This window comes from Lonchura striata, chromosome 17, assembly GCF_050655825.1.
Source record: "Lonchura striata isolate lonStrDom1 chromosome 17, ASM5065582v1, whole genome shotgun sequence".
NCBI lineage: Eukaryota > Metazoa > Chordata > Aves > Passeriformes > Estrildidae > Lonchura > Lonchura striata.
This window is the reverse complement of record NC_140719.1, coordinates 14283600-14297295: the sequence shown is the minus strand read 5'-3', so window position 1 is coordinate 14297295 and position 13696 is coordinate 14283600. Positions and strand designations below refer to the sequence as shown.

Genomic DNA, 13696 nt, shown 5'->3' with positions numbered 1-13696 from the left:
CTCTGGGTGAAGTCGAGGATTTGAGGCTGCAAGGTCTTGGGAGCTGGAGATACTCAAGAGTACCCACAGAGAAGCAGAGCAAGTCCCAGTGCCCCATGGTCCAGACACCTGTGGGGGCACAGGAGGGGCTCTCCAAGCCTTGGCTGGGGCAGTAATGCAGATGCCTGTGCAGATTCCCAGCTGAGCACTGTGCTCCTTACTGCAGAAGAGAACAAACTGAAGGATCTGTCTGGGGCAAAGCTCTGGAGATTTCCTCCAGTGCGGACCTCTCCACGTGGCACATTTCTACAAGGAATGAGGTAACAGCTTCTGCAGGAGCACCTCTGAGGTCTGATCCCACCAGGAGAACTCGGGGTAACCTGGCGTGGGTACTCTGGCACACCTTTGTGTCCTTCCAGTGCTGATGGCACACACCACCCACAAACCTGGATCGCTGTACTAAAGTGTCATGTGGGAATGGCACTTCTAGACAACTGCAGATTCTTTCTCTCTCACTTTGCTTTTTCACAAATCCCCTACCTTGTCCTAGTCGCTGCGAGTTCTGTTGCTCCTGCTGCTGTTGGTGCCTCCGTGCTAGCTTTTTCATCTGAAAAAAGTAGAAGAACAGAACAATCTTGAAGCTCCAGATGCAACAATTCTCTTTCCTTACAAAACTCCCTGCAAACATCAGTAAACACAGACCATTTATACTTATGGACACAAATGCTGTGGGTTCAGTTTCAATTCTAAGCTTAAACATTTCAGTTTCCAGTTCAGATTTGCATGCAAAATTTACTCCCAACCCTGAGTTGCTTTGCGCATAGGAATTTAATGCCTGTGTTTGGAAGCTGCCTTTCTAGTGTGGATGTAGAGAGCAGAGCAGGCAGAACACACAGAGCTCAGCTGTGGGACTTCTGCAGCATGAGCTGCATCCAGGGCAAGAGCTCCTGCATTTGACTTTTGAGAATGCGACAAACAGCCTACCTTTGCTCTTTGGTTTTGAAACCAGACTTGGACGACTCGCACGCTGAGCCCTGTTTCAGCTGCCAATGTTTCTCTGACCTGCAGGAGGAAATGCTTAATGATGCAATTTTTCGTAAGTTAAAAAAAACCAAAACAAAACAAAAAACAAAACAAACAAAACAAAACAAAACAAAAAAAAAACCAACAAAAAAACCCCAAAACCCAAAAAACCACTAATCAGTTTTGTTAGGAGGAATATTTGTACTTAAAACAAACTGCATGTATGTAATTACTTTTTTAAATTCATCATATTTTTGCATAGTGTTGTCAAGTTCTGCCCCTGATGGTGCTACCAGTTCTGTAACTACTGAACAACAAGTCTGAGCTGAGGAAAATGACACTAAATTTTACCCATAAAAGACTTCTGAAAAAAGAGCGCTCTGCTTTCACCCCAGGAGAACTGCTGTTGCCCCAGGAAGGGGCAGGGCTGTCTGCAACTGTGGCCTGGTGTCAGGGCTGACTTGTCCCTGGTGAAGCACCCACCTTTCTGCAGGGCTTAGAAGACACTTCAAAGGATGCTTTGAATGCCCGTCTCTGCTGTGTGGTAAGTATTGTCCTTGGTCGTTTAGGTCTTCTTGGGTCCTTCCCATCATCGCTTCCTTTTCCTTGGGTTACTTGGCCTTTAGTGGGCTTAACATCTCCATCTTCATCATCACTTTTGACTGGTGAAAAAAGGATATATAATTGCACTTGTTCCACCAAGAAAACAGGATGTTTGAGAACTGCTCTTCAGTCAACGGGTTCAACTATTGTCCCATGGTTATTTGAATACCTAAAGCAGCTGTGGGCAGGAAGAGACTATCTTAGATCTGTGTGCTCTGCCTAAATCAAGTGCCACAAAAGCATAAAAATGTTTTCAATTTTTAATTGAGGACATGGGACTGATCAGGAGATGGAAACTCAGAAAATGCTTCAGTATTTCCAGGAACTGGGCACAGAGACACTGTGTACCTTTATAGCAACTCTTGGTCCCATGTGCTCACCTGCCCTGATCTCAGCACCAGATAAACACCTTTACCTGCACAGCTGAACTCCAGCTTCTCCTGAAGCATTACCTGCAGACAGGTACTGCTGCCTGCACTGCTACGGCAGCAAAAGAGCATAAAGCAAGTATCACACAAGTATCTTGAAGCCTGTATAGCTAAACATAGTACAGATTCCAGTTACTGAATACTGTTTTGAATGTTCTGAAGCTCCAGTGACAATATTAAATATAATCTGTGTCATCTCATTTCACTTCCCACAGAAAACATCAGTAATCTTCCTCTGTGCATTGAAATGTGTCTGCATGTACAAGCACAAACTTCTCTTTTTCAGTAAATGCATACAAGTATCTATGTGCTTGTGTAGACCAAAAAGATTCTTTGTATTTTCTATAATTAAATTCTGAATACTCATACAATCTGGTGATATTACATGTGTTAATATATTGTCCTGGGAAATCTCAGGCACAGTGGCAAAGGTTGATGGGTAAATACACGTTTTGTTGAGAAAATCAACTTTTCAACTCAGCATATTTTATTTGACCAGACTACTGATTTTTCTTTCAGAAAACACTCTCACTTTATTATAGGGACTTCAACATGAAGAAAAACACTGAATTTTTTATATACTGAAAGACTACATTTGGGGAATCAACAAATTAGACTTTAATTCATTTTAGAGTCTGATTATTATGCACCTAGCAGTCTAATTACCTTTTACTTTAATAAGCATCTTTGGCCTAATGATTAAAGAGAAGTTCAGTCATTTTAATAACCACGACATTATTAACTTTCCAGCATGCCATTTCTAAGGAAAGGTTTGTGAGGATTAATACTGCTCATTGGAGAGTTACTTTTGTGTCCAGTGGATAAATATTTGATTGAAGCAGGACACATTCTCAGCCAGGGCTTTGCAGATTGTGTGCTCTCATGCAGACCCCTGGGAGATCAGTGTTTTCACTGTGTTAGACAATGGGAGACAAACAACTTGTTTAATTTGTCAGCTTGTTTTTCAGGTTTGGGTTTAACTAACAGAGAATAATGAGGAAAAAAAGGCATCTCCAGAACTAAGAAACTCCCCTTTGTGCCAAAGGGAGATGAAATTGAAACCAAGACTGGTTTGTGCTACCGTGGTAGCTCCTCACTGCAGATCACAAGCCAGCCTGGTCCGGAAGAGGAGCCCTGCTCAAAGCTGATGCCAAATGCGGCTGCCACACAGGTGTGTGAGTGAGGAGAGCAGTGGGGAAAGCTGCCTGGGAGCAGCCCCAGCGTGGGACAGCCTCACACGAGCTGGGCTCTGCTGGACACGAGGCAGGCGCACAGGGGATCACTGGAGCTGATGGGGGCAAGGTGCACTGACGGCCCAGCAGGAAACTCACATGCCTCAGGCACCAAAGCCCAGATCCTGTGACGTGAGATTTACTGAGCAGAGCACTCAGGGTCCTGCAAACACAGCAAGACAAGAGCTAAAACACTGCTCCAAGAATGGCCCTGGTCCCAGCCTTGCCAAGTCTGCAGAGACCTTTGTCTTGAGGCATTCCTGATGTGGAAATACAAATTTTTGCAATGTGGAGAATATGACTCTCAGATTAGAGATTATGGAGAATTTCTGCTACCAGTTAAAATAGAGTAACACATTTTCCCATAAACCAGAGGCAAATATGTCACTTGTACATGTAATGGAATGGTAACTGTTTATTTTTCTTATATATTTTCCTGGAAAACAAGTGTGCAATTAGGATGGCACAAACCCACATCTCAGTTACTTTCAGATTCTCCTCAGTACTTCTGTGTCGCACTTGCAATCTTTCTTAAAGGTACTGTTTGTAATTGGCAGAGAGATTCCTCTTGAAAATCATATTTCTGCTCTGCCCATTTTCCTAGTTTAATGCTGAAATTGTATGTGAAGAAGATCCCCTGAAAAAATATGTTAAATGAATGGAAGAATGCCTGCAGAGAACAGCATACTGATGCCTCATTTGAGTGAGACCTTGGGTAGCTAAAGTCAGTCTGATTCGTGCTTTATGATCCTACAGAAAAACACATTGATGAAAGCAAAAAGATTTTGTCTTTTACTAAGCAGGAGGTTAAGGAAGGGAGTTAGGTTAGGGAAAGCAGGCTGCCAGTAGGAATGTTTTCAGCTGCGCCTGCAAATTTGCATAGGTGTCACTTGCATATAGATGAAGTGGATGTGAAAATGATGCACTTTTCTATACAAAAGCTCTACAGACCCATGCAGCTCTTCCAGTCAGAGCAGGTGTGGGAAAAGCTCACCTGAGTCTGAGTCGTCTGGGCTGACCGAGCTCAACAAGTCTTTCTCTTTCTCATAATCACTTTTGCAGAGCAGCTGCCCTTCCTTGAGGACAAACTCGTCCCCTTTCCTCAGCTGGCGCTCGCAGACGCAGCAGCAGAAGCAGCTCAGGTGGTACACGCACTCCAGGGCGCGCATCACGAACTCCGTCGGCGCGATCTTCTCCATGCAGCCGCTGCACTTGGCAGCGAACAGCCTGCAAGCAAGAGGCAGCAGAGTCAAGAGGAGCGTCAGATCATACCCTGCGTGGGTCTAAATCCAGCAATGTCTGCACACATCAGCCTGGCTCATGCTTCTGAACATGGCAACACTTGCATCCTTAGGCTTGGAAATAGCATAGGCATGCAATTTCTTCAAATCTCAATTCCTTTGGTCTTGAGATTCCCTAAATCACCTTTCCTGGACAAAGCTCACTAAGATCTGTCCTTATCTCAGTGGTTTTTTTTTCCTTTTCAAAATGAGAAACAAAAGGGAGCTCCCAAAGTTGGATAATTGCTTAAACATGAATGTATTTCAATTCACCTTTTAGAAGAAGGACCAACTCATGCTTTGTTTTACGCAGGGTCTCTGGTTTCAGCATTTAAGCCCTATTCTGAACAGGCTTTCCATTTTTGGTATTGTCTGTCTCTGAGAAGGCTGACATACACAGAAATGAGCATTAAAACTTTGTGCTTTTGCTGAGGCAAAGTCAGCACGTGCACATACACACATGATTGTACACATGCAATCAATAAAGAGATGAGTGAAATAACAGCTTTTCTTTGGATGTTGAGTTATTCCAGAACAACCTGTCTCTGAAGGAAGTACTGTGCATTTTAAATGGTGTGAAACATCCTTTGGCAGAGATAGGCAGTGATGCAATCTGTCAAATTACCAGTATAATCACAGACCCTAGAACACACACTGCATCCGGACTAGTTCTTATTAATGCTCTATAAACCCTATCTTTCATCCATCATTAATGTTCTAGGTTTAAGTTAGAATTATTTAGATTAATTTTATTTTGCTTTCCTAATGGCAACTGGGAATCTCCCTAAGTGAGATTTCAGAAAAGGGCTGCCTCAAATAAAGACGGATTGCTGTTACATCCCTGTGTCACATGGTGTGCTGGTGATTTGAAATTCAGTGTCATTTATGGCAATACATCACAGTGCAAGGTGCACGAACATTTACATTTCAGCAAGGAAATGAACACCACTGCACCAGCGCGCTCACAGGAAAAAAAATTAGATTCTGCCTTTTAGCATGGGGTATGCTGACTTTTTTCTGTCATCAAAATTATAATTTTTCACAAAAAAAGGCAATTCTCTCTGATTTTAGAAGGCTAAGGCTATGGTAGTTATTCATTCCTCCAGAGCCTCCATTTTGTCTGAGCTGAGAAGTGCAGGAAAATGGCAGTACAAGCCCTCGGCAAAGGGCTGGAGTCGGTGGGCAGGAGGGAAAAGCAAATGTCAATATGGTTGCACACGGCATCCAGAAAATGGTTGGGAGACAGAACTGGGGTGTTCCCCAGTGTTCCTAGGAGTGACTGCTCTGGGAGCCTGGTCAGCACACACCTGAGCAGGGCCACAGCCTCGAGGTAACAGCAGTGCAAGGTGGACTGAGTGGCTCTTTTTCACATATATAATGAATTAAATTTATCAACAGGAAACTGATGCCACGCAGGATCCTGGGCACTGCCACGGACAGGATGGCTTATTCCATACCCTCAGTTTACTTTGTCCACAAGGTTTTCCTTACAATGCTTTAGCCAGCAAATTCCTAAGCAGAAAATATTTTTATCTCTACACAATTTTATATCTGAAAAGATTAACACAAGAAAGAAAGAAAGAAGGAAAAAAGGAGAGAAAGAGAGAGAAGAAAAGAGAGAGAAAAAAATAGAGAGAAGAAAAGAGAGAGAAGAAAAGAGGGAGAAGAAAAGAAAGAAGAGAAAGAGAAAGAGAAAGAGAAAGAGAAAGAGAAAGAGAAAGAGAAAGAGAAAGAGAAAGAGAAAGAGAAAGAGAAAGAGAAAGAGAAAGAGAAAGAGAAAGAGAAAGAGAAAGAGAAAGAGAAAGAAAGAAAGGAAGAAAGGAAGAAAGGAAGAAAGGAAGAAAGGAAGAAAGGAAGAAAGGAAGAAAGGAAGAAAGGAAGAAAGGAAGAAAGGAAGAAAGGAAGAAAGGAAGAAAGAAAGAAAGAAAGAAAGAAAGAAAGAAAGAAAGAAAGAAAGAAAGAAAGAAAGAAAGAAAGAAAGAAACCCACTTGACTCATTTAACCAAGCCTGGCCTCTCTGTCCGAGGGGATGCCCTCAGGACGGGGCACACCTGGAGACCTCAGGAGGGGCAGAGCTGGTGCGAAGGCTCGGTCCCCCCATCTCCCGCAGCCTCCCGTCCCCGAGCTGGCCCCGAGCTGCCCGTGCCCGGCCGAGCCGAGCCGAGCCGAGCCGGGCCGGGCCGGCTCCGAGCTGCCCGTGCCCGGCCGAGCCGAGCCGGGCCGGGCCGGCCCCGAGCTGCCCGTGCCCGGCCGAGCCGAGCCGAGCCGGGCCGGGCCGGGGGCGCTCCGGCCGCCCCGGCCCCACGCCCGCCGCGCAGAGCGGGCTGCGCTGCGGGACGCTCGGGCTCCAGGGACCTGCCGGGCCCCAGCTCCCTCCCCGGCCGGGGAGAACCGGGAGCCTTCCCCGGGAGGGCTCCGGCGCCGGGAGCGGCGCTCAGCGGAGCCGCCGCGGCCGCCGGGCAGCGCCGGGAGCGCTCCAGGACGGGCTGCGGCTGCCGCCGGTTGTCTCCCGAGCAAACCGCACCGTACGCCACCGTCCAGCGGCAGTGAGAACACAAATGTAGCACAGTTTACAGATAATTTCAAGAAGAAAAGCGCAGGAAAGTATAAATCCCCTGCACCTTCCCTAAAAAAGGGACACGAAGGTAACCTCCTTGTCCTGTGGAGCCTGTTTCCCTGACCTGTACCTTCGCTGTCCTACTGCCTTAGCGGGTGTTGGTGTTTTTTCTTTTTCTTCAAAATGAATATATCTAACATGAATAGCAAATACTTTTTTGTTATTTACTGGCAACCGACTATTCCTGTAAAAATGGTGTTTTTGCAACAGCGCTTCCCAAGGCAGCCTTTTAGCTACAACGAATTACACTGTCATCAGTACAGATTAACTCATTCAAACAAACGTTAAATTGCCCTGACAATACTGCACGGATTTCATATCCCGAATTTAACTCCTGTCAGGAAAATTCCTTCCCCTGTACACAGGTACTCTGTATTGTAACTTGCATTCACACAAATACACACACACAGAACAGCGTGTTGGGTTGAATTCTGAGATTATAAAATTTTCATTAAACCTATCTTATAGGGTGTTTATAGGTATTTTTTCAGCTTCCCAAGAGGAACACAAGGTTATGCACTTTTTTTGCACAAGGCAATCTCACAACAGGAAACTAATCTTGACAAATGACCAGACTTTGATAGCTGTGATCTAAACCACTGCTCGTTAGACCGTTCATTTTATAAACGAATGGTAATAAACCTGTTGGGAAGTGTAGGATAGCAGGAATACTTTACAGATCACCCCTTTACAGGTTTCAATCAAAGCCATAAATTTGAAGGGGAGCACACAAATATTCTGTGCTTAGACAAAGACTATGTCCCACACCAACCACATTTAAAGGAATATTTTTTTTTGCTTTCTATACATTTTAGAAATAATTTGCATAACTCTGGCTTTTTACCCCCATGGCTGATTATCTCCAGCTCTCTTAAGCTAATGTCAAACCTCAAAATCCTTGGATGTGTTAAAGTATGTGGAGAGTGGAAATCAAATGCCTTTATTAGAAGCCGCAGGAAATCTCCAACTCCTAAGCACAACGAAAACATTCCAGAGAAAACCGTTCAAAGAGGACAAAGAAGAAAAGCAGAACAAGAAAACCTTGTTTTGAATCAATGATTGTGGAGTTTTATAAATACATTCTGTTGCCTGGACAATTTTGAAAGACAACTCAATAGGTTTAGGAGTTTTTAAGTGTGTTTGTCTCTATGCCTGGAACACTTGGGGGACTCAGCCAAGCTAAAGCCCAGAACAATGGCCTGTCTGTCCATCAGAGTATTTACAATAAATGCTGTGAAGCAACTTTACAGTACTAGATAATCAAAAAGTCTTTACCAGCCAAAACTGTGTGAACTTAAATTAATTTTGCATATGTACTGGGGCAATGAAAATGCTAAGACATGTCCTGACTTTAACCAGTAGATGAAAATGTTCAGCGGAAGAGGCCATAAAGATTTTATTTGTTAGGATATCCCTGTGAAGGCAGGCTGAATCAGTAATCCTTAGAAACAACCACAGTTACATGATCCACTGTGCCTTCCTGCATGGCACAGCCATCTGGAGTGCAATACGGACCCCTGATTTATTATGTCCCGCGCAGTTATCTCGCAGTAAGTTTGACCCTGCTTTGCTCCTGAGAATCATGGCTCTGCTGTTTACTCTCCTGGTGCCCTGACAACCCACCCTTTACCTTTCTGTGGCTCAGCCAGGTCCTTCATTTCCTCCTGTCTGTGGGCAAATAGATTTTAATTGTTTTATTATAACTAATTTAATCTGTGCTGAGAGATGTCCGTGTGCAGTGTGAAATTTGCCATTTGCATTAAGCGTGGTTCAAGAGGTTTGTTATACAGGACAAAGGTAGAAAAATCGACTAATTCAGTCAGGTTGTTTATTTACTGGGCCTCTGCCATGAAGCAGTAAATAGGAAGTTATTAAGCTGTGTTTGATGTATGCAAGAGGACAGATGCTGCTTCCTACCTATCAGAGACTTTCAGTCATTTCCCTTTCTGTGTTATTCCGACATTATGTGTTGCAGCAACCAGAGCAGATACCTGGATTTTCTTTATTCAATAAATATGCAGGGTAGTGGTCACAGCTTTTGTAAGTACTTTTGGTGCAGTCTCTATGTGTGACGTTTTTCCCTCTGCTGGGACATCCCTGTCGGCCTGCTCTGATGCTGGAAGTTTGCTCCACACTCCTGTGCTACAAAACAAGGTAGATCTAGAGTAAAATATAGTATGTTTTTCACAAAACTGAGTCTTATTAAGAGAAGAAATTAAATTACTAATGAAAGCTAGCTTTACCTTGCTCTTTGGGATAAATTTTTATATTCTTTCTTTAGATGACATAGGATTGGAAAAGCAGCATGCATGGGGTTTTTCCAGCACAGGACTTGAACATTTTTTGTAGTGTCTTACAGTTCATGGGTGCTTATAAAGTGCAAAAACTGTTGCTTGGTTGCACTCAATTCAGAATACACAAAAGATCCTGAATGCAGTAAAGCAGAACAGGGATATTATAAATTTATTATTTGAAACCACCTACCTCCTTAAAAAAGAAATAATCCATTTAAAATATTTTCCCTGCAGACAAAATAATTACATAGTTTATTAAAGCCAATTTCATAGCTGAAACTTCAGTATAAGAAAGATAATTTCCTTTCATCAAGTAGTAATAAAATGTGCAAAATTTAAAAGTTTCTAGAAAAAAACCTGTAATATTTAGAGAGAAACTAAAACAAAGAAACCTTTTTATTCTTCGGGGAGAACTGAATAAAATATTTATTAACCCTCTAGCCACAGGTACTGTAGTATGAACACCAGCTACTGGTGAAAACTTGTGTTAAATCTGCACTTTACAATGTAGGTTTAGACTCACATATTACCTATCTTGGTAATGAGTGACTTTTTCCTCACGTAAATATTTTACCTGTATTTCTGTGAGGAGTGCTGTACGCCCCTGCCAAGAGAAGCTGATGGCTAAAATAACGATATAACTCTCGTCTGAGGCTGGTGGGGCACGGTCAGAGCCACCAGCAGCCACTGTCCCTCTGCCCAGCAGCACCCGCTGCCCTCCTCAGACATGTGGGCACCAGCAGCTCTGGGATGGACATGGAATGCTTCCACAAAAGCACAGAATTTAAAGCTCACAGCCTAATGCAACTTGCTCAAGTGGGACCAGAATGACCTAAATAGTTACATCTCCCTTAACCATAAAGTGCAACATAAAATGTAAAGTGCAGAGCAGTTTCTCGCTTTGAGCAGAATGTGACACAATGAATTCTTCTCTTTGCTTAATTTTCATCCCGTAATTGACCACTTTGTTCAACTGTCTTCCATCACTGCCATGCTGTTCTATTTTATAGCATTTTTCCATGCAACACTTTGATGGAAAAATTTATGAAGAATAGAATTATTGCTGTTAGAAGGGAATTAAAACAATTTTTCATTTACAAAGTCACTGATATTGCTCTATTGTGCTCCACCTTTGGGAATCCAATTGCTCTTCTCAGCTACTCCCATTCCTCTTTATAGCACAGCAATTGCACTGTACAGATTATGGCTGCAATTTTCTCCTAATCTTTTCTGTAGAACAGAAACTGTTATAAAAGTTAAGGGTACCAATTGAATTGATAAAGCTAGGGCTGCAATTAAGAAGACTTAATGAATTAACAAAATATGTGATTTTGTTAGAATTGTATTTCTAGGCAGTGCAAACATTTGTGAGATACCGTTATTTTTGTCCATGAGCTTCAAAGAGGCTAAATGGGCTTCTGCTGCTGTGTTTTTTGCATTCTGCAAATCACACTGATGGGCTATAAAAACATTGTATTTCTGGGGGCATTTGTGCTTCTGCCACAGCTCTACCTAGCTGGGGGCAGTGGTCACCAAAACAGAACGGGCACTCCTTTTTTTTTTTTCCTTTGGATTTTTATTCAGATATTTACACAAATTAAATTAAAGCCACCTTCATCTCCTCTCTTTGCGCCCTGGCCAACATCCAGTGGATGAAGTGGCCCATGGAGAGGCCCTGTGGAACAGCCCTGCTCGGGGCTCTGCTCTGATAGACATCTTATCCTTCTTGTTCACTAAATGGCACACTGAATTTACATCACCAACAACACGGGGAAAATCTTCTAATGCAGTTTTTATATGAGATTTCACCCTAAAGGGCCCATAAGCAGGGAAATTGTACTGTTGTGATTCACTGGCCTGGTTTTCACTTTTACAGAAAAAAATAATAGTGTCAAAGCAATTCAAATGTAATTTCTAAGTTATTTCTTGGCTGGCAAGAATGACTTAGGGTAAGAATTTACACAACGTTTTTCTCACAACTAAGAGCATTGAGAGGAAGAAACATTATTTGCCAGTATAAAACAAAATCACTTCCTGTGCCTGCTGCAGTGATGCTGGTGGAGAGCTTGTGCCCAAACTCATCAGCACAGCCAATTTAGCAACTGATTTGCAAGGGAAAGATACCTTAATCCTGTGGTGTTAATGTCTTTGCAGTGGGGGGTCTATTGCCAGCTTCTCCAAACTCATCAACACAATCTATTATTAATACCCAGAAAGGCTTTATAGTATCTTTATAGCACAAGGCAATGAAAGCTCTGTGGTGTAATCTGTTATCTATATTGCAAAAACATGTGAAATAAAACAAAACATAGACACTTCATAAACAAAATGTTTCATCTATTATATCTCTCTGCCTCCCCTGTATATAAAGCAGTGGGGTGCAGGAAAGGCATTCAGAGAGATTTGCTGTTGGATGTAGTACTGGTTCCTTTTAAAATTCTATTTGTATTGTGACAAATTTTACACTGAATGAAGATTTCAGCTTCTTTCACCGAGAGAAATATTTGAATATTTGTAAAATTAGGCTGTGGTCTGTCAGTAGAGCAAAGGGGGTTAGGTGTAAAATACTACACCTATTATATATATTATATATCACATTTCTACACTGCTAGAGGAAAACTCTTTGACAAAGGAAGAAGCTGGCTGAGCCAAGTGAGGAGTCAGCTGCAGCAGGGCGAGGAGGGGGCACAGCCCGGGGCAGGGCCAGGTGGAGGTGTCAGGGCATTGCCATGGCATGAGCTAAGGAATTTGTCTCCAAGCAGCAGCAAAACCAAGTGCCCACTGGAGGCAGTTGTTTCTCTGGAAAGCATTCAAGAATAGAATTTGAGCAAAGTTGGATCTTTTCTACCACTATTGATATGCATGACAATATTTAATTTGAAAAGCCCAGAATTACCCTATTTTTAGTCCCTGGGAACAGACACAGTTAGAGACATCATTTAACAGCAAATAAATACACACACAGTTTAAAACCAAAGAAGGTTTCGTTTCAAATAAACAGATTGTGGCAAAGGTGGAACTGAGAGGAAAGCATGGAGCAGTTTTGTGTACTTGCTGCATGTATGTTTGCAATACAGTAAGAACAAAAAGAAGTCCTCAACATCGGGCTGTGTCTTATTTCCCAGATGCCTTTTTATGTTCTTTGCTGGTTGAAAATAAATTGTTCTTTTGTAGTGTTTGTCTTTTCAGTCCAACTGTCAGCTATTATTTTTCTATTTCCTCTTTTTGTCACTTTGCATTATTTTTGGTGCTGTAATTCCCATTTGTTCCCACTCCTATCTTCCTGTCTCCCATTGTTCCATTTTTTAATCCCCAGTTTTACTCTTCTTTGGCTCTTTTTTGGCCCATTCTCAGTAGGGTTTGAGAGAATACCCAGGCGTGACTCCCTGCTATAGCAACCACACCTCCCCAGGAAAGCCACAACAATCTCTTCGAGAGGAGGAAAGTCTTTCACAAGCTGGCAGCAAAAGTAAATCCTTCTTCAAGGAACAAGAAGGATTAGCAGGGAGCAGTGGGCTGCAGACTTAACCCTACCCTTCATTTCTTTAAAGCACCAGTCACTCAGAACCCTGCTGTGATGTACAATTAAACAGAACCCAAAAAAATCCTGAATGACACAAGAGCAGGATTGTGTAAAGGTTTAATTCCACTTTAATACCTTTCCAAGTTCAGAACTCAAAGATAGCAATTTAACCCAAGAATCCCCATCCGAGCATGAAAAGTTGCTGCTTGTCTTACAAAAGTTCCAGCTATATTCTGCTCTAAGTCGTGCTCTTTTAGGCTGACCCTTAATGGATGAAATTTTTCTCCCCCAACCATCTCACATGGTTTCTCTTTATAGTCCTTCTTTCACAAAGTTTGCTCTTCTGATAAAAACAAGAGACTCTTACCAGAGGCGTGGAGCTTTGTAAAAAGGACCACTGCAAAAGGGAAAGGAACACTAAAAAACTCCAACACAAACCCCCAAGACTCAGGTAACTAAAGGTGTCTGCTGCAATGCCTGGTAATTTATTCTTGTAACATGAAGTGACTCTTATTAAGCTTATGTCACTTACTTGCTATTAATATTAGGATGGAAAATAAATACTCCTCTTAATACAGTGTTTTCAAAGACTTGAAACATCTGATTAATCTTTTTTAAATTAAAGAACAGATGAGCCTGGTTGTTCAGTATGGATGACTACTGAAGTTGCTCTATAAAACTGAATTTTTAAGATTAGACACAGAACTGTGAAAACCT

The 13696-nt window shown here is 42.4% G+C and overlaps 1 protein-coding gene across 2 annotated transcripts in view; it reads right to left on the bottom strand.

The window, feature by feature from the left end:
- Positions 1-13696, bottom strand: part of LMX1B (LIM homeobox transcription factor 1 beta) — a 90732-nt gene that overhangs the window by 8092 nt on the left and 68944 nt on the right. For both annotated transcript variants that reach the window (XM_021543808.3, XM_085556424.1), the window contains 4 exons: positions 4260-4492; positions 1486-1664; positions 964-1041; positions 520-586 (listed from right to left, as the gene is read on the bottom strand). In XM_021543808.3, the coding sequence (XP_021399483.1) occupies positions 520-586; positions 964-1041; positions 1486-1664; positions 4260-4492 (557 nt within the window). The remainder of the gene's footprint in view (positions 1-519; positions 587-963; positions 1042-1485; positions 1665-4259; positions 4493-13696) is intronic.